This window comes from Andrena cerasifolii, chromosome 1 (assembly GCF_050908995.1).
Source record: "Andrena cerasifolii isolate SP2316 chromosome 1, iyAndCera1_principal, whole genome shotgun sequence".
Classification (NCBI taxonomy): Eukaryota; Metazoa; Arthropoda; class Insecta; order Hymenoptera; family Andrenidae; genus Andrena; species Andrena cerasifolii.
Window position 1 is genome coordinate 21004653 of NC_135118.1, and position 24485 is coordinate 21029137.

At 38.5% G+C, this 24485-nt stretch overlaps 1 protein-coding gene across 5 annotated transcripts in view; it reads left to right on the forward strand.

Annotated features, from left to right (window-relative positions):
* LOC143378317 (uncharacterized) overlaps window positions 1–24485 on the forward strand; it is a 160994-nt gene that overhangs the window by 127051 nt on the left and 9458 nt on the right. For 2 of the 5 annotated variants that reach the window (XR_013088186.1, XM_076830017.1), the window contains exons 3-5: window positions 19519–19596; window positions 22159–22340; window positions 23230–23428. Coding sequence is in view for 4 of the 5 variants with exons in the window: in XM_076830017.1 (XP_076686132.1) it covers window positions 19519–19596; window positions 22159–22340; window positions 23230–23428 (459 nt within the window). In the remaining variant the exon portion in view is untranslated. Of the gene's footprint in view, window positions 1–3218; window positions 3337–18075; window positions 18113–18183; window positions 18297–19518; window positions 19597–22158; window positions 22341–23229; window positions 23429–24485 lie in introns of those variants that run through there. The other 3 variants (XM_076830019.1, XM_076830020.1, XM_076830021.1) reach the window with 3 other exon arrangements.

A 24485-nucleotide genomic window follows, 5' to 3' on the forward strand; every position in this document is an offset into this window, starting at 1 on the left:
GCGTCGACGAGGATGCGAATGCCCGAGTACCAATGCAGGCTCGATAGGCGCGATCCCGCGCTGCCCACCCCGCGGCCCTTTGTTTTCATACTTTTTCCCTGATTCGTTGACGGTTTGCGCGGTCGATGAACCATGGGCGCTCTCTGAGTCGTAAATCACAGGCATTACGTGTTTTCGATTCTTCTTCCTCCTGCGGGGATCGCCATTAGCAGGATATTTGATACACGCCCACGCAGCTAGCGGCGGGATCGTTTTCATGCCTCATTACGGAGCCATGATACGGGCATCTACGGTTTCCCTCCTAATCGAAATGATCGATCTTGGATGCGTGGTATTGAAAGAGCGACGGGGGAGGATATTCTTTCCGCGGAAACTTGCGGTGAAATGTAATACGGGGGTTGCAGTGGCACTTTGAGTGGCCCGAGATTTTGAAAAATGCCGCTTCAAGTCGGGCGGGCCTACCGTTCGCCTCTGTCGGGAGAGTTTTGCATAAAGCGTTGGAAGCGAACGCCTTGGTTGGTTTCGTTTCGAAGTGAACATTCGGGGGTAATAGTTTCGGTGCTTTATATCGACGAGGATGCGCGGCAATATTAAAGGAACCTATCTTTATCGCTCGCAAGTGATAATTTCTGGCTCGCGAATTGCGACTGCTTTATCTGTCGGGAAACCCTTTTCGCGATAAAACGAAGGTCTCGTTAGAGCAGGCTGTTCCCGAACGTGGCGAACCACGAGCATAAATCGCGTAGAGCCGCGAACGTTATTAACGGTCATTTTTAACAAGGTCTCGGTATATATGCTGCTCACGTGCAGATAGGATATCGCTGGTAGCTTTACAATAATTGCAATCGCAACCGGCGAATTCCTTTCCCACATTTTTGCGGTCTCAACTATTTGAAGCACGCCTCCGAGGACACAATGAATTCATTGACTAATTAAGCCTCGTGTCGTTTAATTCTAGATCGACTGTGACTCTCGACTATAAAATTCAAGGTCCACTATGCGCTGATCGTTTGCGTGGCCGTAAAGATAACGCAGGAAAATTCCTTTCCGCGATTCAATGAGAAAATATTGCCAAAACGTGTTGTGTAAGGAATTATTAACAGACATCAGTTCGTTGGTGTAATCAAGATTCCACTGTAATCAATTTTCACAGTTAAGTGGAAGGCATGTGGTTCCAATCTAAATTCAGTAATTTTTAATAGTTTGAGAAATGATAATGTTAATTATTATCATTATCATTATCATTATCATTATCATTATCATTATCATTATCATTATCATTATCATTATCATTATCATTATCATTATCATTATCATTATCATTATCATTATCATTATCATTATCATTATCATTATCATTATCATTATCATTATCATTATCATTATCATTATCATTATCATTATCATTATCATTATCATTATCATTATCATTATCATTATCATTATCATTATCATTATCATTATCATTATCATTATCATTATCATTATCATTATCATTATCATCATCATCATTATTATTATTATTATTATTATTATTATTATTTTAAACGAGAAAAACCCTTTAGAATACATAATATAACAGGTAAATACGAAGAAAATAAACAGTCTGCGAACCACAAAACATAAAACATAAAACGCTGCAACGCAGTTGACAGATTATACAAAAAGTCGGCTAAACAGTTGATTCCGAAACGAATCTAGTGATATAGTGAATAGATCTATATCCGCGAGTGACTGATTGACCTCCTCCATGGCACCGATTATGGGATCAGCGGTATAATAGTGATAGTCTGGAACCTTCGACTTAAACTTAATGAATTACCCAGTATGTGTTTGGTTGGATGATAGCTCGAAAGAATTTTTAGCAATCATCTTTTAGCTATCGCGATGCTGCGACATCGATTGGTCTCAACGACACTCCTGCCTAACGTTCGAAAATTTCCGTGTCGTAATTTCGCGAGAAAATCGCCACGGCTTTAAGCGGGGTTATTTAAAGTTTCGAAAAGTATTGGGCGTTGCAGAACGGTGCTAAATAGGAGCTGCCGAGAATTATGAGAGATCCTGACCCGCTATTTAACGAAACAAATTAGTTACGGTTGGCAACACGAGAAACTGGAAGCTTCAAGTATCAAGAAATGTAACGAACAGTATTCTGACTTAATGTACAGTGGTGGCCAAAAAGAAACTCGAACACTGATGTTTTTGTCGCAAGATGACCTATGTCTTGTAAAGGAATTTGGCAACTTGAGAATTAAACGGAATTTAATTCTTCGGAGCTTTCAATTGATATAAATATTTTTTAGTCACTGAAACCACCTGAATTACAGCTCTCCAAAAATATAAAAATTTTGTAATTTTAAAACCTATTTAGGAATTTCTGGACGTACTTAGGAAAAGTAACTCGCAACACCAAACATTGCTATATCATTTGAACCACGTTTCTCAAAAAAATCACACTTTTTTAATCCTCCAGTTGCCAAAGTTCCCTCGTTAGTGAAATGTACGTAAGAAATTGGAGTGCATCTGAAAACGACCGCGCAATTGTTACAAAATTGTGATGTCACGTTCTTGGAAGTTATTGCGACGTCCATTGCAGTCCCTCGTGCTCTTCATTTATGGAACTTATAACTGGTAGTGATGCAAATACCGTTCAAGAACAGACGCAGGGTCCGTTTATAGGCAAACACTGCGCAATAAACGATCTATTTTTATTATCGGCACATCAGCGTGAATGTGCAACGAAGAGCGGCTCTGTTCTGTCATCGATGGAATTATCCAAAGACGCATAACGCGAACAATGCGCCCCAGCTACTTGCCCCCCTCGCAATTCAGAATAAAGCTTTGCGTCATACTGTACAGAACCGCGGGCTCGCTTAGAAACCATTCGATTTGCCTACGCCGTCAGTCTCGAACTGCGGGGCAAGTTGCCTCCTCGAGTTTCTAAATCACTTACTTACGCTTCTGCTCCATTGCCGCGGAACTTTGCTGAAGGAAGCGGCGGCGCAGCGATCGAAACTCCAGGATTCAGAACGTCACGCGGCGCGGCAAAAATCCCGCAACTTTAACGAACCTCTTACGTGCCCGTTCGTAAAGTGTGTCGAGTGCTTGCTAACACGATACAAGACGAAATATAGCATCCCTAAATGGAGCAAGGGAATATCGTAATTCGAGCAGCGGTGGAGATGGCTTGAATTGTTCCTGCTATCGATGCCAGACGTGTGCAATGATTTTCCTTCAATTACTACTTTAAATGGCAACTCGCGAACAACTTTATTAAGATGCAAGAAGAATGCAGTGGAATTATTTAGATCACATTTCAGTATTTAAGATATAAAGGTAATTATTTCAGTAGTTCAGTAGTTAAGATATAAAGGCACTCATATAAACGCATAGTACTTTGCTCGCCGGGGTGACTTTGCCCACTTTTTTTACTCTGACTGAAAAATTACCATGTGATTGAATTCGCTATTGTTTTTTTTTGTATCGTTTGACCTTGGATAAATTATTGCTATCGATTACAAAGCACCATACGTTCTAATTACTTCACAATAAAATAAAATAAAGTTTCTCCGAAAAGTGGGCAAAGCCACCCCAGTTTACGTGTACATATTAAAATTATAACTACAATTTTCCTGGCCGGTTTTGTTTGTGAAAAAGTTGGAATAACGAGGATTTTGGGGCGTAAAGTACTAATAAGAGCAATGCTGTAGGTATATCAGAGACTCCGAAATTTCAAGTACAATGGCATAACGGATGCTACGCTGGAAACACAACAATGCTACCTACGTGATATCCCAGAATTACAGAAACACCCTAATCTATGTATAAACCCCTTGACGAGGGGACAGACAATGGGCCCATGGTACCTACGCAGATGGACGGAAGATGTAGACGTAACCATAAGCGAAATCCTAACGGCTCGTGGTTTGCGCCCACGGTCCAACCATAATCCTTCTACCGAATCACGTGCTTATACATTTATAGAGATCGTCGCTGCTGAATATTAATTTCCACTCAACTGTGAAATCCTTTAAATCGTTGGGGAAAGAGCAGTTGGACCTATGTAACTTCATTTTCCCTAGGCGAGGTCCCTTCATATATGAACATATCTGAAGTAATTTATTCGGAATGGGTATGTTACCTATTATTTACGTATTTTTCGATAAATATTTTGATACATTTTATAGTTTCGTGTGCAAGAATTTAGATGTAACGAAGGAGGTACAATTCGTATATAAATGTAATATAAAATCTTGAACTGGAGCTTTGAGAAAATAGTAGTAGGTGATACATAATTGTTTTATAAATGATAACGTTATAACTTAGATAAATTCAATCAATTGGTAACGTGATTACGGATGATTTTTTAATAGTCGTCAAAGAAGGCAATTTATTTAAGGATATTCTAATTACATTTCAAATCCGTAGTATACATATACTGACCGTTCATTTCCTTCTGAGCAACCTTGAAGTTCAACTGCAACAAATGTCACTTGCTATTTTCAAATAATGCATCATCTACTCCTTTCTGCTATTTGACATTTAACTGGTAAAACATGACGTTTTGAGTAACGCAGTCGAGTTTACAACGAGGATGCAATGCTGCAGCTCACGATCACTTTTCATCGAAGTTAGAAACGCAATCTGGTTACCCAGAATATTCAAGCGAACACGGACGTGTGTCCATATTGATGAAACATGAAGGATGCATTACAGTGGTAAACAGATTCTTGATGAACGAGCTGTAAAGGCAATTCAAGTTACAACGAATATCGCAATATTTTTTATTTCACAGTGAATCATAATATTCTGCTTTCAAATCATACGTATATTGTTTTTTTGTTAAGTAATATAGTATCGAATAATTTCTATCCAAAATCAAATATTTTCCTAAGAAATCTTAGTTATAGAAAATTATGGAAATGTGTAATTGAAATTAGAATATTCCTTTTGAAAAATATTTACAATAATACAATTTTCGTAGCAATTGTAATAGAGTAATACTTATAGTAATAGAATAGAAAAATAATAAAATTTTCCTCCCTTTCAAAGAATACTTTGTAGCAAATAAGGCTAGGTTTTAACACGATACATGATTAAACTTATAACATTGTGATCAATTTCTCGTTATCTTATCCCATGCTACATTTACAACCCGTTTATCGCAATGATATTTCTAACATACACATTTCCCAGCTCGACTAAATAACAACTACCTGTAACAAGTGAAAATACCACTCATGGGTCCGGCGACAGGTAGAAGTGTCTCACGTAAACGCCCCAGTTCAATTAAGTGAATAACAAATTGAAACCTAGAATATCCACGAACCGATTAACTTTTGGATATTCGTGTTTTCCTCTTAACTTTAATTTGAGTCCACCATGATTCATGGTTTCGCTCGTGATTTTCCCTCACGAGCCTTGATAGCGACTTTCTACCTAGAATCTACCAACACCCAACATTTCTCTGGAATTCTGACGAATTAATGGAGAAATCAATATATCCCCGAAAAGATAAAGAACATTCTTTCCACAGGTGTCGAGCAACATATCGCCACGGAACGATCTCGCGGGAAACGATGCCCCGTATCAACTCTGACATTATTCGGGCTGAAAGAGAAGTATCGAGCGTGGCAATGCATTAGACACCGCTCGTTTATCGACTTCCTACACGATTCTGGTGTCTCGAGGCTGGTATCTATGCAGCCGTTTCGAATTCGTCCGATAAATCCGTGCCTTTCGCGAAACTTTCGTAACAACCAGCCGCTGAGCTATCGTTAACCAAATCCCCCAACGATAGTCCTGCATTGCGACTGTTCTGAAAATCCCCTAGTCCAGCGTACCTAGCTGCTATCATAAAAATCCAATCGTTACTTTCATCGCCTCGCGATTTGTATCGAGGTTTCCTACAAACCTGCACACTTTAAAAAAAAAAAAAAAACAATTTTCGATTTACCGGAGTTCCTTTATAAGAAGTCACTTTAAACAAATCTGAGCTTCAAGTGACAGAATTCTGTAACGTCAGTGCCTGCGCACTGTTAATGTTAACTTGATTAATTGGTAACGATGAAAAAGAAGCATTGCAGCACTCCACATATTTTCAAATTTAAATGTCCTCGCATCCTGATAGTATCCTCACATTTAATACATCGTATCTCCATAAAATCCCAAGTTATATAATATTCTACATTGCTCTGTTTAAGTTTGATGACTAAAATCTATGAATAAAATAAAATAAAAAATAGAATAAAATCATTCTTTGCACCCCGGGGAAAAGGGGCTGCGATATTTCCCATATTGGACCCGACGTGGCCATATTGTAATGTGTAATCGGTTAAATCCCGCGCGACTGCTCGAATCGCCAGTGCTCACGAGAAAACGGATATTGTCGCATCCGATCGCTGACAAACGCATCGATCGCCGTTGTAAGCAAACCCTTTAGGAGCATCGATTGCCGTGAAAGAAGATTTACGCCGGCGTAACGCGAACACGGCCGGCGCGGCTGCGAACCCACATAGATACGTCCTTTTTTTGTAGAGAGAAATAGTAAACGTCGCGTCAGCACGCCTTTTTCGAGCGCCAACTTTCCATGAAAACGCTGAGAGCTTTCTATCGGCTTAGATGGCGTTGGTTTTCATCCCCTTTTTCCCCGTTTCCTGCCTCGACACGGTCTTTTTCATTCTCTGTCACACGTGTGCACACGTATGCACACTCTACGCGTGTCCCAGGGCTCGGGGTTTGCCGCCAAGGGCGTTTTTACCCCAGCACCATGTCCCGAAGACGGGAATTAGCGAACTAGGGTCTCGACCATGCCGACCATTGCTGAGATCCTGCAGAAAGCTCGATTCGGGGAAATTTCTGGGTATTAATACGTACCGTGGCACGATGGGAATTCAGGTTTCTGGTAGGACAATGAAAGGTAACGAGAGAAGTAAACAGCAATATTCAATTATAAAAAAATATTAGCTTTATGATTTTATATTATATTGATTTTGATAGTGACTGGAGAAGTACCTGTTTCGTCTGACCATCGTGGTACGAAAATTGTTAACCTGGTAACTAGGGAAGGCGAATTAACTCCACGCACAGTGTTTCTTCGCGTTGGGATAAATAAGTTGAATCGTCGCGAAAATTGAAGGTTTGATAAAGGATTTTTTGTACTAGAGGAGTAGATAATAGTGTTCTGCTCGAAGGACTGAGTAAATGGGCACCTAGGGATAAGATAACACCATGACCTGGATGGTAGGAGCTGTAGGAAGGGTGCTGAGATAGGGATGTAATAGGGGTAGGTATCTTACGTTTTGGAAGAATGTGTAAAGGCAGTTTCAGAAGAAGATTTCTTTTGCTTTTTAAGCCTATTTAGCTCTAGGGATTTTTGAGGGGAGATATTGAACCTTCTACTAGTCACCTGGCCATTTTATTTGCTTTCCCGGGGGTAATGGTTGTGCTGCAAATTTGCAAGACATTGTGAGTTTGTTTAGAAAGACTCGATGTAGGAGCCTGCGCCCATCTTATCAGAATGCACTTTAAGAGGTGCACACTAATACCGAGCTTGCGAAAACAGTCTCCTATAAGATCTATATATGAAATTGTGATAGCACTTCTAATATCAACGAAGAAGGAAAGTGCAGCCTTTAGTATCACCTCGTCCATGGATATGCAAATGTGCACCATGACCAGCACGCTACGAACGTACAGCGTAATAACATTTGAAGATGATTCAGTATTATGGGAACCAAGGACGATAAATTTTATGCCCGACTCCCTTAGAAACTTTCTCGGAGTTTACTGAAGGGCAACAACCTCCAGGTTGTAAAAGAACATCTACGCTCCTGAAATCCTTGGATAAAATCCCACCACCGAGTTATAGGAGACAATTTGAAGTTACTACTAACTCACGACGACCCGGGGTTCGCCACTGCTCTGTTTCACGACTACGTAGATTCTTATTATTACAGTTTCAATACATAGGAAGAGCAACAAGAGAATAGTGAGGCACATCTATTACAAAATGAAAGCAGAATGATTTTGAAGAAAATATTTACGAAAATAATTTAGGGAACTCATTATCTTGAGGATAAACGAAGCAACTATAAAATGACTGAAAAGTCTTCTCCCGTTATTCTACAACCCCTGGCAATAAGTTTGGAACCAAACGCAAAAATTTCCCAGACACATTTTGTTTCTTCCATATTTTGTAGTATATAATAAACAAAATTCTTAATTATTTTTGGTGCTTTTACTTTAAATTAGACCAATTTAACGTTACCACGCGTTTCATATATATACCGTTGCATATTATACATAAAAAATATTGGTGTTTCTTGTTAATTTCGTATTTTTGCGTTTGGTTCCAAACTTATTGCCAGGGGTTGTACTTCAATTTTTTATTACATGGTTCACTTTGCAGTCACCTTTTTCCTAAGTGCATGGTATTATCCTATCTCTCTCAAGCACGCGGACACACTCTGAAACACTTTACGCTACCTTAGAAGAAAGAAAAGTATACTTAGAATTCTCGTACCTGGATCTTAGACTATCTACAAAATTTCACGATACTATGCACTTGCGTCGCGTATTTACTGGGAAATAATTTACCTGAGATTTTAGGAATTTTAATGATAAAACTGAGAGGCGTTATTTATCTCTTAATAAGGTACACGTGGTAATAAACTTAATATTCTCGCGTGAAAATGTGCTTTCCATCTTCGATATCGTCGAGGGTGACACTGAAAGGAAGAGTTATTCTGGCTATAATTTAAATAGAACCACAGATAATTATATCCAGCTTGTGGAAAAAGTTTCTATATTGTGGATTATATTGTATATTTATTCTGCAGCTTATCTCTCATTTCGCGTTAAAATATGCGGGCTACGAATGCGCTCATTGAGTTGCAAATGTTATTCACGTGTAAAATGCCCGTTAATTCACGAATGCGTGAATTCGTATTATTCAGAGAATAATGTTGGCTCAGATTCAAACACTCAGGTCACGGTTCTACGGAATTCACCGCAAAGTAATACGTAACTCCATGCCAATGTGCAACTACATACTTTGCTTCCGCCTACACAGTTATTACCAGCACGCCCTACGCCCTAACAATGAACAATAGTAATTTCCAGCAGGAAAATTTTCAGTTTTTCGCTTCGAGTAAAAATACTAGTTGAAATAGATCGTGCTTTTTTGCAACTGTTCTGAAAATATTAATATACCATTTATAAACACTTGTGATCCTATAGTGACTTCCATACAGCAAATTGGTGTTTGGATTACATATTTGCAATGGAAGTATGCCTCTTAGACACGGCACAGTTCAAATTGGAAGCATTTGTGGTTCGCAGAATTAAAAAAAAAATGATTAATTTCGAAGCCATTATAGTATATTTATTCCTATTCCAAAGTTCATTATTTAATAAGTGCAGCACTGAGAAACAGATATCTGGTGGATCGACGAGCAAATAAATTGGAGGGCAATGGGTTAATTGGCTATCGCCGTGCATTTCATAAATCATATATACACATATACCTACGAGCAACAACTTCCTATTGTATTTTTGTCATAGTTGGAATAATCCCCAAAGAAATGAAAATCTATAACGGGGTAAAGAATTAACCAAGAACCGTATTGAGAATAAGAAGGAAATAAAATTTTCTTCACCATAGAAAACAATAACCCTTCACAAAACGATAACAAAACTGTTTAACAGCGACTTAATTATCTCAAACTAATGTTCCTTCTCAAGAATTCTTTCTCGAGAATTTCTGGAGAAATTTTAAAATTTGCCTATTTTTTATTTGAGAAATACTGTTTTTCTCGAGAAACTTAAGTCTAGGAAATCGCGAAAGTATAAACACATCTACAATTTACAATAAGTCTTATTAGTAACATTAGAAACTATATGAATTACAATAGAAAATCTCAGTGGAGAAGATTCGACGTTATTTACTAGTGAAGGTGCTCTTAAATTCTTATTTAACAATTTAGAAAAATTGCATACCTACTGAATTAAGTAATGAGTTTATTGTGGCTATGAAATAAAAAATATCGAAAAGAAGAGACAAAATTATTGTATCCCTTACAAAATTTTTGCATGTGTAATCCAGAATCTCTTCGAAAAGATTCACAAGACACGTTTTGTCATTTAATATCCAAGACAGGTATATACAAAACGGCAAAACAAATTCTAAGTAGGTAGCTAGACTTTTCGGAAAATATAACAGTAACAGAAAAACTTACGAATCCTCAAAATGAAGAATTACCATTAAGAAAACAATTAGAGTTAGCAATCGCAAAAAGCCTCCAAAAATTTAGTATCAACCAAGAAAAAGATAAATTCCGGACTTTACAATATGAATTTCATATTTTTCAGTCCACTGAAAGAAGAACACCCAATTTCCCATAACTTGAACCCAACATCCACTCAAAACGAAAGAAATTTTTCTACAGCTACAAATTTTATCACAAAAAAAAGAAAAGGAACAGATTAAAAACCTACTTTAAATTAAAAAAGTGATGTTTCGCTTTGCACAAATTTTGTATTAAATAAAAATCAATTATATTTAACATCTGCTTTTTCATTTATACAAATTTTGTGCAAATTGGACAAGAGTGAACAATTAGTTAAAGTTTTCTTGTGTCTGATAAATCAACATTATTCCAAAAATATAAATTTTATAATATTGTTCTTCAATTTCTCGAGAATTCTCGAGAATTCTCAAGAAGCACGATCTAATTTCTTATTCCTCGAGAAAGAAAAATATATCGAGAAATCAGGAACACTATCTCAAACGTATTCCTAATAATTGCACATAAAAAAAGTTACCCAAACATTTTGTTCGACCAGTAAATAGTAAATATCTACAATCTCTGCATTACCCTTTCAAAAGCAGAGAAGCAAAATGCTCGAAATATATCACGCCAAAAAATCAACACCGCTAACACGCCGGCCCTTGTCGACGTTTCGCGAACACTTGAGGGTAAACAAGAGGACCAATCACGTCAGAGTGAAGTTGCTGACGCCCAGCGAAGTTACATGAAATTTCACCGCAAAATAATTGGGGACCGCGCTGTCGAATGGTTTTCGTGGCTCTGTGGAGATGCAGCAATTAGATACATGATGCGCATAGCTGTCCGTCCCCGATCGGCCTGGCACTTACACGGATCGTATGAAACCCGCAGAATTGCGGTCGATACGTTTGATCTGTGCGGCGCTATCGAATGGCGGACCACGTACCCGTATTCAAACCACTCGACTCACACGTCGGTGCTTCCAATAAAAACCACACTTTACTGATTTTCAAAGCTGCACACGCCACGGGAATAACGTTTGCACTCCACAATACTGGACAAAAGCTCGTAGATTCGGGCTGCGACTCCTTTTTTTTTTATCATCCCCGCGTAACTATACGAGTACTATTCGTAGTTTGTCCGTCGGATTGCACCCGCTATACGTTAACCTTCTATTGTCGTTGGACTTTACAGGTTCCTATGGCGTTACAGGTCATTCCGTACGTTTTTATTGGGTTTTCGATGATTTTATTCCATCAAGATGTTCATTTCGATGTAACCGGATTGGGTTTTTTAGGAAAGCTGGTTGGAGGGCTTTTCTGAAATATACCTGCTTTAGTTAATATGTCTGAATTTCGGTTGAGTGTATTGGAATTGTTTAAAAATATGCAGAATGGTGTTTGCTTTATATATTTGGATCAAGTATAACTACATACCTACATTAAACGTTTGTATAAATTTTTTTTCGGATATGCAGCGTATTTGAGAAGAAGCCTCTGCTTTGTTCGTCGAAATAGTTGCCTGAAATTTGGCGCTGTAAAAATATTCACTCATTGTTCAACCGACTCGTACGTCGCACGCTTCTATCAAGCATGTTACGTATAAGCATACGCAGTATTTAGTTAGTCAAACTTTCCTTGATAAAGGTCTAAATATTGACCGAAACGTCGGAAGACGATACTTCTTATATTTGCAAATTAGCTTTTATTCTTCTAATTGACCGAGACTGTGCGCCGAAATAATATGTTTTAAATTTTAAAAAAAAAAATTACGGTCGAAATTCCAACTTCATTATTTAAAAATATTTAGACACTGATTCTAAATACATAGGTACATGGTTTTTATGGATTTTTGATAAAAAGAAAGTCGTCTCCTTCGCAGAAGTGCTTAAGGGATGAAACACGCGGCTAATGATGAAGAATATTATGATGATGTAATATTCAATGCAAGACTCGAATAGGCATTGCTATTAAAACGAATGCTTTTTCATTAAAATCGTTTAGCAGCAGAAAATAGGAAGCCTTCTACAAATTCCATTTAACAAATTTAACACTCAAGTTTTATATATCATAATGTTTCAGTTGTTCATCGAGTTGACAAGCAAACAACTCGCAAGAAATTCGAATTAATCTTAAACCCGGAAAGTACATTCTCAAAACTCTTCGAAACAGTTTCTTTATTAGCAACTCTCACAAACGAATAATGATAACTCGAAGCCACTCGACTTTTACACAAGATTAATAACACCGCCCCAGTCTGTTCCCAATATTTGCGCATTCGTCCGAGGTACAGTGCGACAGAATTAATTTCCTCATAGAGACGATGTTATGAAGAAAGTTTCCCCACTAAGATGAAACTGCCGGGACCGCCAAAGGTCTCTGTTGTTCCCATTGTAAATGCTTCTCAATGTCTATCGAGCTGCATCTTTCTCCCCTGCTGTTCGTTTCGCGGCCGTTGCTACTTTCGACTCGTGTCTTAAGTGCAGCCTCCCCTTTAGAACAGCGGGACCTCGTATATTCCCCGTCTCCTCTGAATTCAAACGCCATGCTTCGGTTTACTCGAGAGTCCTGGTGACTCTGCCGCGCCAGTTGGTTACAGTCGCTTCACGCTCCTAACTCAATTTTAACTTCGAAAGCTCCTTTATTCCCTTAAATCCTGCAATAATATCGTCCCAGCTATCGTAGCCATCTTAGCAGTCGAATGGCTTCGAGATCATGTCAGCAGCATACCTTCTAAATCGATTATCCATTCAGAGCCTTGTCTCGTTTAATTTCCAGCTCTATCTCCACTTCAATTCATACTCGTTTTAATTGTCTCGATAATGAAGCCAGCCTATCCATTATTCTTTGTCCAACGCAAGAGCAACGGAAATCTTAATCGAAAGGTGGATAACCGATGAGAACAATGTACACTGGCCTATTCATAACTAATATTTTAATCGATTAAATCATTATTTAGGTAACTTTTTAATTAATTGATCGTTCCAGTAATAGGATCGTTATCCTGCCTTGGGATAATTGCTGTTGAAAATGGATGAATAATTAAGAGAAGTAAGGGGAATGAATAAAAAAATGAAGGTTTGCTTATAATTATGCAGTAAAAACATTATCCAAACAATAATTCAATTGAGAATATTGTCATTTCAACGACACTATATTGCAAAACGAAAAGCAAACCTTCGTTTTTTTATTCATTCCCCTTACTTCTCTTAATTATTCATCCATTTTCATCTATGTATCGCTAGAAAAACATATTTTACCCTGCGACAGGAAGTATTCGTCAACTAATGTTACATAACAATGGAAAAAAAAAAAAAAAGAAGTCAACAAACACCACTGCACACTCTCCCCAAGAAGAGAGGAAATCGTCTCGGAGAGGAAACACTTCGAGTAGTCGAAGTAATGTAACATTAATTGATGAATGCTTCCTGTCGCAGGGTAAAATATGTTTTTCTAGCGATACATAGTAAAGTTTGGCTCGTTAAAGTTCAAAGACAATACTATTTCCTTGGTAACGAATACCCGAAACAATATTACAAGCAAACAGTTGCATTCCATTGAATGCACAAGTTGTATTCAGGAGTTTCTCTTTGTGACAAGCATTATTAGTAGTCGCGTGTCGTATATGGTCAGACAAAGCGAAGTCCAACACGTATTTCCTTTATTCGCATGGCCAACAACTAGTAACTAATAATAATACGTCCTATTACCCTTAGAAATTACAATAAAATAGAAAAGTACTTCCTTCACTGTATAATCTAAATAATTAAAGGTAATTTAAAGCGTAAGAGGCAAGATTAAAAAAAAAGGTGGCTGTCGTTATGAAACCTGACGTTACTGTTTCAATTTTCAATGCAAACTTAAACCACCACAGTTTCACTGTAATATTAACTGTAACTAGTACTATATCTTCTTTCAGAAATACTCGAGTCTGCGAAACAGAGAATCAAATTCACGAGCAAACATGGAAATAAATTAAAACACAAAATGACCGCAGTATCAACCACATGTTCGGCCTTACAGCCCCATAATGCATAGATATTGTAATAAAAAATATACTTTTAGACTGCACATAGTCTACTACACTGAATATTTATTAAGAAAAATATTTATAACGAAATGAAAAATACTGAACAAACATCTCTTTAACACTACGGGTGATCGTTATCTGAATCTTTTTCAATATCATGGGAACTGTTCACTTGAGCCTACGAGGCACGTGTGCAGTGTTAGGTCTGGGTTAGCATCTAGGATCTTACACGTGAATAGAACTATAGAACGTATTTCTTTGACAAGAAAAGTTAGAAAAATGTTGACGTTAGATAAGCGATAGTCAAGTATACAGACCAACCCCTAAAGCGACTAAATGAACCAGAACGAAAAACATGAATTCCAACGAGCATTCACTTTCGGACATTTCTGATGTAAGGGTGCACGAGGTGGGCAGACGTTAAACCGTAATAAGATAAGGGCATTCGGGAACAAATGACCGCGGGAACTACCTTTATTCGTTACAAGTTCGCGCGGTTATGGGGGAAATAACAAGACGACGGGGAGGGCCGTGCTCGTGGCTCACTTTAATCGAGGTTGAACCTCGAGAGGTCAGACAACCCTCTTACGAGCATTTTTAACGATTCCCCTGCCCCTTCGGGGTTACGACTATTAGACCGAAGGCCTGGAAAATTACGTTCATCCTGGATAAATGGGATATTCCAGGCACATTTTGTCCCCTTCAGATTATTGTCCTTCAGTGAAAGTTACCACAACCCCCTTCGCCCTTGGCCGCTGTATCAGGCGATAGCTCCCTGTCTAGAGCGTAGATTCTAGAATCTAGATGAACAATTCGGGACAAATATAACAACGTTTTGAGACCATTTTACCTGACTCGTGTAATTTTTATGAGAGCCATTGTAATGGACAGATATCGCACAAAATGTTATCACTGGAGATAGTTTATTAGGATTTTATTTCGTAGAGGAATTTTATGTATAACTGACGAACACAGTTTCGAGATTTGTGGCTGTAAGAGGGATTTACTGAAAGTCGTGGGATTTTAATGAATTTTGGGGGAAACAATTTAGGGGGCTGTGGGAAAAATCAAGGAACATCTGCATTTTAAGAACTACTAGGTCATCCTAAAACGCAGTTTTTCTGTGAACTAAAATGACACTATAAGTCAACACGAGCGTTATTTATCCACTTACTATAAATACTAGCTTACGCAGGGGTGTTCAGACAGTGTTGTGTCAAAAGCTGACGAGCGTAGATTGCGTATTGAAAATCAATGGGAGTTAACAAAAGTGGAAATTTTCTCATTTAGCAGACATACGAATGTCTATACATATTAGAATTTAATTTAGCAGTGATATCGACAATTGAAACGACACTCGAAATTAATTTGATTCCCATCGATATAGCTTTCGCGAATTTCAGCATTGAACGAGGCTGGCCATCGGCGGTCATCGAAGACAGCCGAACCTCAATTCGCGCGCTTGCACTGTTTTAAATCCATTCCGAGTCGCGACTGCTTTTGCTGCGCGGTTAAGCAACTGATATCGAGCGCGATGAAACCGCCGCGTGCTCGTGAAAATAATATAATCTGCACGCGTGTGAACGACTTTCCCTTTGTGCTGAATTTGATCATGCCAGAAATTAGGTACACTCGCAGATCCTTTGCCAAACCGCTTTGATCTCGTCTTCCCGCCTTGAACGCGCTGCGTAAATTACTCGGGCGAACTGAACGCTGATTGCGGAACAATAAATTTCAACGTTTAGTTTATGCTTCATGGTGGAGGCCGAGCATGTGCTGCTTTGCATTTCGTAACTTACTGGAGAGATTACTGGACTCTATTTTAAATGTTGCTCCTTTCAAAAGTGTGTATTTGGGGAAGTAGTTGATGGATAGACGTTTCTCGTTTATAGATTCAAGGTTTAATAAGGTTTAAACAAATTATTTCAGAACTAGTCGGTTTCTTAATCGAGGCATCGAGAACTAAAACGCGCTACCCCACACTTTTTGCGAAATTAAATTAGTAGCAATAACGTATTCCAATGGACTTTACTAATCATATAAAATAAGAAAAATTTTTTTTTTTTTGGTTATTTTATCCTGTATTTTGGAAATTCGGCATGTGTAAATTAAATGATTCAGTTGTTGGGTTGGATTTGAAAGTCTGGAAAATACTTTCTTATTCTAGAAATATGTTCAGAGATACTTGAATTAGAATTCTGACAGGACAACATGCCGATCTTGATTATTTTTCATTTTCTTCCTACGCCGAATAGTTTCCAAGAAATTATTCTAGAAAATTCGTTTTCTACCCCCAAGTTTAGGGGCTGTTTTCGCCCCTCGGTATGGGCGATTGGTGATAAAAAAATCTTTAATCAGAACCGGCGTGTATGTTCCCTTGTGAGCGAAGGCACATTTTATTTTCAAATTATTAAGAGATCGACCATTAGTGTTGAAAGTCAAAGAGGGGCTTGTAGCAATTTTAGTATGAAACGGTCTGAGACGTAAATTTTCGATCAGGGAGATGGCGGGTGTGAATACGCTGGAAGTAATCAACATAAACGTGTTTCCTTCGCAAAGCCATGAAACGAGCAGCAAATTCGCTTGTTGCGTTTTGGCATCCAGCCCGACGAAACAAACGAAACTTCCATAGTGGCTGCGAGCACCGTCTGGGCCACTTGTTCTGGGAATATATGCAATTCTCTGGAAAAGAGTCAATTGCACTGAAAGGTAATAAAACTACCCAAAAGTCATGCTAATACTCTTATACTGGGTTGGAACTGAGCGCCGTACATATATAGATAATATTGTGCTTTAGCCTATAATAATATTCTGTATATTATTCAGAGACAAGTTGAATGAACTATACGAATTCGTATGAACAGGGAAAAGTAAACTTTCCAACCATATGCTTTAATACACAACAGATTTTAATTGATTAACTACTCTATTCTACAGTTGAGAACAAAGACAAATAGTGGACTTTTGATACACATACAGTGGCTCGTATTAATATTCGCACACTTTTTAAAATCGCATAACTTTTTTAGAATTGGTCCAAACAACTTGAGTTTTTTTTTTGAGAAGCTAGAAGGATTAGTTTGCTAACTGACGCGTTTCGTCGTTTTGAAAAAAAATGTATTTGGTTGCAATAGCGAAAAGAATAGTAAAGGTCGATTTTTAAACTTTTTTTGTGAGCTTGTAATGAAAATTAAAAAAAAAACGAAAGAATAAGGTCGAGAATCGCGAAAATTCCCGAAATCAGCGATTCCCGAAATCAAGTTGTTTGGACCAATTCTAAAAAAGTTATGCGATTTTAAAAAGTGTCCAAATATTAATGCGAGCCACTGTATGATTACTTCGCTATTTTTTAGTTTTCCACCTCCTACAATATCGGAAACTAGATTGCTGCATTTAGAACCTCAGCTACGTCTGCAGAAGGCCAAAGATTTTATCAAGAAAGCCTGTCGGTTTGATGAATGAACAATGTGTTAATTAAAGACGTTAATCTCCTAAGCACTGTATATTTCAGAATTTCAAAACACATTTACAACAACGAATAAAGATTACGGCGGTATTCTGACGTAACTTTGATGTGTTTCAATTTAGAATTTTCGCATCGAACGGAGCCCTCTTTATGCTCTTATTTTCGGAAGATGTGTACCAAGCAAAGAGGGTGCCGCGTCGAAGATGGGGAAACCACGTAGGGGCACCGTTCTGAATTTCAATATGTCCAAACTGTCGAAGTGCGACACGGGACAAATTCCGGATGACATGGCTCCAACGATTTCGTGATGGGACAACGTAACGTCAATGTACAGTCGGTGCACGGTCGTATTTTAAAATGTCTACCCACGTCTACGTAGCTTCCATCGGAGCACTCTCTGCGTGGAAATCAGAATTATACAAATGGTGGTTGTGGCGCCAGTTAGAAGTGAACGTGTCGAAAACGTGATATTTAATTGGCAGTTAAAATCGATGTGAATTTTAATCCATTTGGTATGCTTGACATGTGTTTTTAAAAAATTTAAAGAATTATTAAAAGATATTGGTTTTATAGATCTTTCTTTAAAAGTGGGGCGTATAGTTTTACCCTATTCCAGTTTGAAAGTTAACTTCAGAAAAGTTGAAATGGATGGATATGTTGAAATATCCAACTACCCAACTGTTTAAACATCCAACTAAAACTTGAGTATCCACGCACCCAAGTACCTAAGCTCCCAAGTACCCAAGCACCCAAGTGTCCAGCTCCTAAGTACTCAAACATGTATCCAATCCCAAATATTACGTAGATCAACGTATAACTACTGTCCTCAATGAACATATTTAATTAATGAGCATCCAACCGTGCAATTTAACAGGGAACGAAATTATCTTGACGCATGAAATCTGGTGGTGACGAAGAACGCCACCTACCTGTATAGTCACAAAAGCGTTAGAGACAGTGTGTTATCTGCCTGAAAAGCTTCGAGTTTTAAAGCCCACTTCCGTGGTCTTAAGAACGATTCTATGTTTTACGACTAAGAAGCTTTGTTCACCCTTCCCCGCTATCGCATTTTATGTCAACCAACGTAGACATCCACCGGCAGACATTTCCGCTTTTGGCGGCAACGTTTACCTCCCGGAAATATGTGCCGGATCCCCGATTCCTACTAGCGTGCTTTTATTTTACTGCTTTCTCGTTCCGCAAACAGAAAACAGGCTACATCCTTCTGCGAAATTCCAGCAAGTACTTGGAACTGTACACACGTAAAAGCAAATGCTGCGGTTACCTAAAACGAATAAATGTATGCAAATATGCGTCCGCCTGCTCTGATGCTTCCGACTCTAATAGCTTTACTTTAGTATTACTAATAAAAACTTCATTACCCTCGTCAGCTGTTAAACAAACATTTTCACTTATTATTTCGTTAAGGAACGAAACTACTTTCCCCAAAAACGCCCACAATTCCTAAAACTTTTCTTTACAGACCCAGTACACAGTTGTGAGTGACCAAACGTTTAAGATTAACATCATTATATATATATTTTTTCAAACAATTCTATTATACCTATTCGAAGAATATTCAATTAGTAATAGAGTCGATAAAATATTGCGATACTATAGTATCGCAAATTTTGCTTTCCGCTTAATTTCAATCTCATCACAAATTCGATAAGCACAGTACTCAGTTTTCTCCAGATAAATTGTGTTATACAATTATGTAATCCTTTGTTTCAGCGGGCACGAATCTCATGGGCAAATTTACACAAAGCGTTCGGAGGATTGTCCAGGATGTAAAGGACGAAGGAACTTCAAGTAAGTTTTCTTTAAACAGTAATTAGATCCGCACAATTTGTCCACAACAGAGTGTTGACATTTTCATGAAATTTAAATGGCGAAGCGTCAGCCTGGCGAGCTTTTAAGACTCAAAGAAAAACCTGCCGTTTAAGTTGTTTTGTTGGAAGTGGAACCACCGAAGCACGGCACTTGTTGGTTGAATCCTAGTGCCAGAGAATTGAGATGAAGATAACTGTTGGAAATAAGCTATTGGCTGCGGGCCAGGTAGCTGGTCGTTAGCTTCGTGAATGGAATTGAAGCAGAAGCTCTTATCCTCGATCAGTTGAGCTTAGCAATGCGTCAGAAATACCGTTTGTACCTCAAATGGTCTCTTACTAAAGAGTGAGTTCACCAACGCGAAGTCAATGCCCCTTTCTGTTTACCAAATGGATGAAAAATGTGCAACAAGATAGGTACCTGCGTAAATACACAGGTCCTTCCAATTGAAATTTACTGATCCCTTTGTCTGGATCATAGAGAGTTCGTAAATTTATTAAATATGTAAAATACATAGAGAAAATAGAGTTATTAACATTTTAACTGGTCTTCACGTCGATGACCAACGTTTAGTTTATGCTTCGTGGTGGAAACTGAGCGAGTGCTGCCTTGCATTTCGTATCTTACTGGAGAGATTACTGGACTCTATTTTAAATGTTGTTCTTTCCAAAAGTGTGTATTTGTGGATGCAGTTGATGCACAGACGCTTCACATTTATAGACCCAAGGTTTTAGAGGTTTAATAAAGTGTGGAAACAAGTATATCCTTCAACGTCAATTCCCAACCCTAACAAGCCTAATTTCTCAGCCCACATCGATTCAGCATCGTTTACTCAATTTAGTGAGTAGGTACTAAACACTCCCTACATTTCGAGCTTTTTTTTAGCTCCATACATATCTTCACTTATAATTAGACCTAAGTGACTTCTTTAATTCAACGAGAAACAGTAAATCATCCTCTGACAAAGCTCCGCCACTTCAATTTAAGGGGTGGTTCCGGTCGAGAGGCCATAAACCTAGGTGACATTTAGGAATTAATTAAAGGAAAACTAGTATATATAATTTAATGTGACTTTTTGCATTGTATTAAGGATGTCTTAGATTATAGAAATATATTTTTTGTTTTATAATTAATCATCGCAGACAGCACTGGGGAGTCGTTAAACTCGAGGCGTAAAAAAATGCATCCAAATCGGTGGAACCTGTATCTTCAAAAGTTACTAACCGATTCGACTGAAACTTTTTTTATTTTGAAGAATATACTTCTGGCTAGGGAGGAAACCAGAACAAATTACAAAAATAACATATTTTAGCAAATAACGACACTTGAAGTTTCAAATCAGTTTTTCCATATATTTTTCACCCTTTCAACGTCTTTGAAAATTATAAATTTTCAATTTTTGTATTTTTTTCTGGTTTCCCCCTAGCCAGAAGTATATTCTTCAAAATAAAAAAAAATCAGTCGAATCGGATAATAACTTTCGGAGATACAGGTCCCGCCGATTTCGAGAACACTGTTTCGAGAAAAACGCGTTTAAAGTTTTACGCGAGCGCCGAGTGGCCGGTCGTTGCCCATGCATTTTCCGTCACTCAAATGCCTATAACTTCGGGAATTTTACGAATTACAATAAATCCTTTTAAACGCGTATTCCTAAAAGGTTGAACGTTCGAATAATGAAATAAAAGAAAATCGATTTTTAGACCGGAACCTCCCCTTAAACTGAATTATTCAATACGCCTGCACTCACGCACGAAACATTGAAAGGCGCTTGTAAATCGATAAATGCATTGCAAAGTTCAAACAACCCCGTTTAAAGCGACTATTCATAAGCGCCGTGGGTTAGAAGTTTCCATGAAATTGCCGCAATACGAGACGTTACGGCATTTATTAAGCCAGCGCAAATAGCCCTTTGCCCCTGAACAAGAGCGGCTATGTCCTCCCGCTGCGCGGGTTCGTCGTGTGTCATGCGCTGTAAGAACGATAAGGGAGGGACTTTAATTAAAACTGCAAACGAATTCCCGTTGACGTGGCGGCGACATTAATTTCTCCATTAGACCGTACACGGCACAGTTCAAAGTAATAATGTCATCAAGCCAGCTGGTGAATGGACAGCGGGTGCGTTCGCACGCGTGTGCACGCGGAGATTGCGTTGCTTATTAAGTTCGAAGCTCGCCGGAGAACGGGCGACACCGCGGTTGTAGAATGCTTGAAATAATGACGATGCTTGTTACGAGATAAGACGAGCCTGATAATTATTGACCACGCTGCCGCGTTTTCCGCTAAACAACGGCGAAACATCGGGCTTTCGGGGGCGAACGTTGGTTTCCAGTGAAATTAACAATTATCCCAACGAAACTGGCGGTAGTTATTAATTATGTCATTGTCGCGATATTTCGGTGGAACACGAGGGAACGTTGTGTAATTACAATTTCGTCGCTGCATCCCTGCCAAATTAATTGGGGATTAATTAAAGCACACCAGGTGTTGCTGGGAACCTGGGTCTGATTAAAGGACTCATTGGTATTTTCGTTTCTGTCGATCCAGGTGGACAGACCAAAGAAGAGGTTATCGAGACGAACGAAAGACTGAGAATCGTGAGGATACGCCTGGATGGAAGCTATGAGATCGCGAAACGTGCCCTCGTCGAGCTCATGTGCAAATACACTAACAGCAAGCAAGTCCGAAATGTATTTCAACGCTACAACCTCTTAAAACTTATGATTAAGGTAAATGTGCTTTCCTGCTCGTACCTGGAGAAAGCTGACGACACTGTTCACTGCTATGCTAGTTCGGAGTTTGAGAAAGAAAGTGTCAGAGACAAAATTTGACGAAATTACGGATGGGATACTCCAATAATTATTTAATCCGCACTGTTTAGTGACGTATTGTGCTCGATTAAACAGAAAATCGAATAATCAAACCCCCACTGATATTCTCATTTACCAGGCTTCGATAACTGTTCAACATTAATTCTAATCCAGAGGCATGTTTGCACAGTAAGATATACATATTTGAAATATAGCTAATAATTTCACATGTTCAGTCAGTGATTAGAATCTCTCCTACAATGATTTTCATTTGTACAAAGTAGGTAATAAATTCAACAATAATTTTAAAAAAAAACGCGGTAACTTTAAGGGTTCATTCCACTCCGTCAGAGTAAATTGCCGCTGAAAAATAAATAGCTCCTTGCATACTCAAATATGCTCTGCAATTACACGAAGTTTCAGTAAAATTAGAGTTTTCGGATTGGGAACGTTTTCTTGCCCTTTACAGCCTTCTGCTAGTCCGACAAAAAGTACGGCCTTCCGAGGCTTGAAAAGAAACTCTGTTAAACCAGACAAGTCGAGTAGCGATATATATATATATATAAGTTCCTCCCAAGGTACACGTTACATCAGTCACAGCGGGCAAGAGCTTTCCAAATAAAAGCTGCGGCTCTCTTTGTCGCGGCTCGTTTCGTTGAAAGTGCCATTGCAGATGGAAAGATCGAATGGCTGAAGGTAGCCAGCCACCAAGGACACTAATTTTTCCTCCGCTTTTTCCCCGCGCTCTTATTTCATCCCTTCAGGGCCTCGCTATGTGTACAGCGTGTCTGCGGTTTTACCTTTCCAGGACGTGATTAAGTTAGAGACCCAATACTGGACGCTGGTAGATATACCGAAGCAGGAAAAACAGGAAACCGTGCCTGCCTTTGTCCTGCGCGCGTGCTCCATCATGGAAAAGACCCACAAGAGCGGGGAGGGCGTGAAAACCTCGGCACGTCTCGCCGAGGAGGCCGAGACGAAACGAGAACGCATCGAGAGACTTGAAAGTGAGTTGAAATGATTTTAGAATTCACGCTGCTCGATTGGCAGAAGCTTCTGTGTCTCACCTTGCCATCAGAAATATTTATTCTATCCTTCCGATCGGGCCTATGCGTTGTAGAATTAGGTGCAACCCTGTATATTTTGGAGCAGTCTGTATAAAAATTTCATTGCTTTATTTTATACACGGAATACTCGATCCTTTTGGAACACCAAGTTGTATATTCCTTTTAAAGCATTTATTTCCATTTGGTTTGATTTTTTTTTTGTAGGGTTTTGTTCATTTTGTGATTCGATAGAATTTGAAATGCGCAGAAATGTTATTTTGAGGGATTTGGTGGTGTTCTGTTGATTCTTCTGAATATTGGATTTCTTCGCCGCTGTCCAATCGAATTATTATTCCACATTTCGTGTGTGTTGTTTAAAGGAATCATTCAATATTTGCGATGGGGGAACGTCGAGAATAAAATTCAGGCAAACAGTACCATCTATTTATCTCACTTGAACGCACGATCTGCTCGTTGCACAAATTGCGCGGAAAAGACAGGAATCGATAGCTGTCTTGTCGCTTGGAAACTTTCCAAGCATGAATAATATATTACCGTCCATCATACACGTATGATAGGGGTAGAAGGAGATCAGTTGCGACATTGTAGCACTGGCATACAATATTATTACAGGTTTTGCAAATTTGCCTCTACACAGGAGTAACTTACTTAATTGAAAACAATCCTTGTTGGCTGCTTCGTGTACTATCAATAAATAATTACATAGTTAATAACGATCAATTATAAGCTTGCACGAAAGTGTGAGGTTGAGAGCAACTTTCTGGTTTTTTGCTAATATAGAATTTTTAGTAGGGGAAAAATTATTTTATGAATACACTTCTATTTACCTAATTCTTAAAAAGTCAATTTTTTTTTCTGCTATTTTAACATCACTTAAATAAGTTATTCCGAGTACAGCATTTACATTACTCTGGCTGGTAAGTCCTTCACCCAAAGTAGCTTCTTTTAAACCTGCTCTTGATAAATCACACCCGACAAACACAGACCAATTAATACA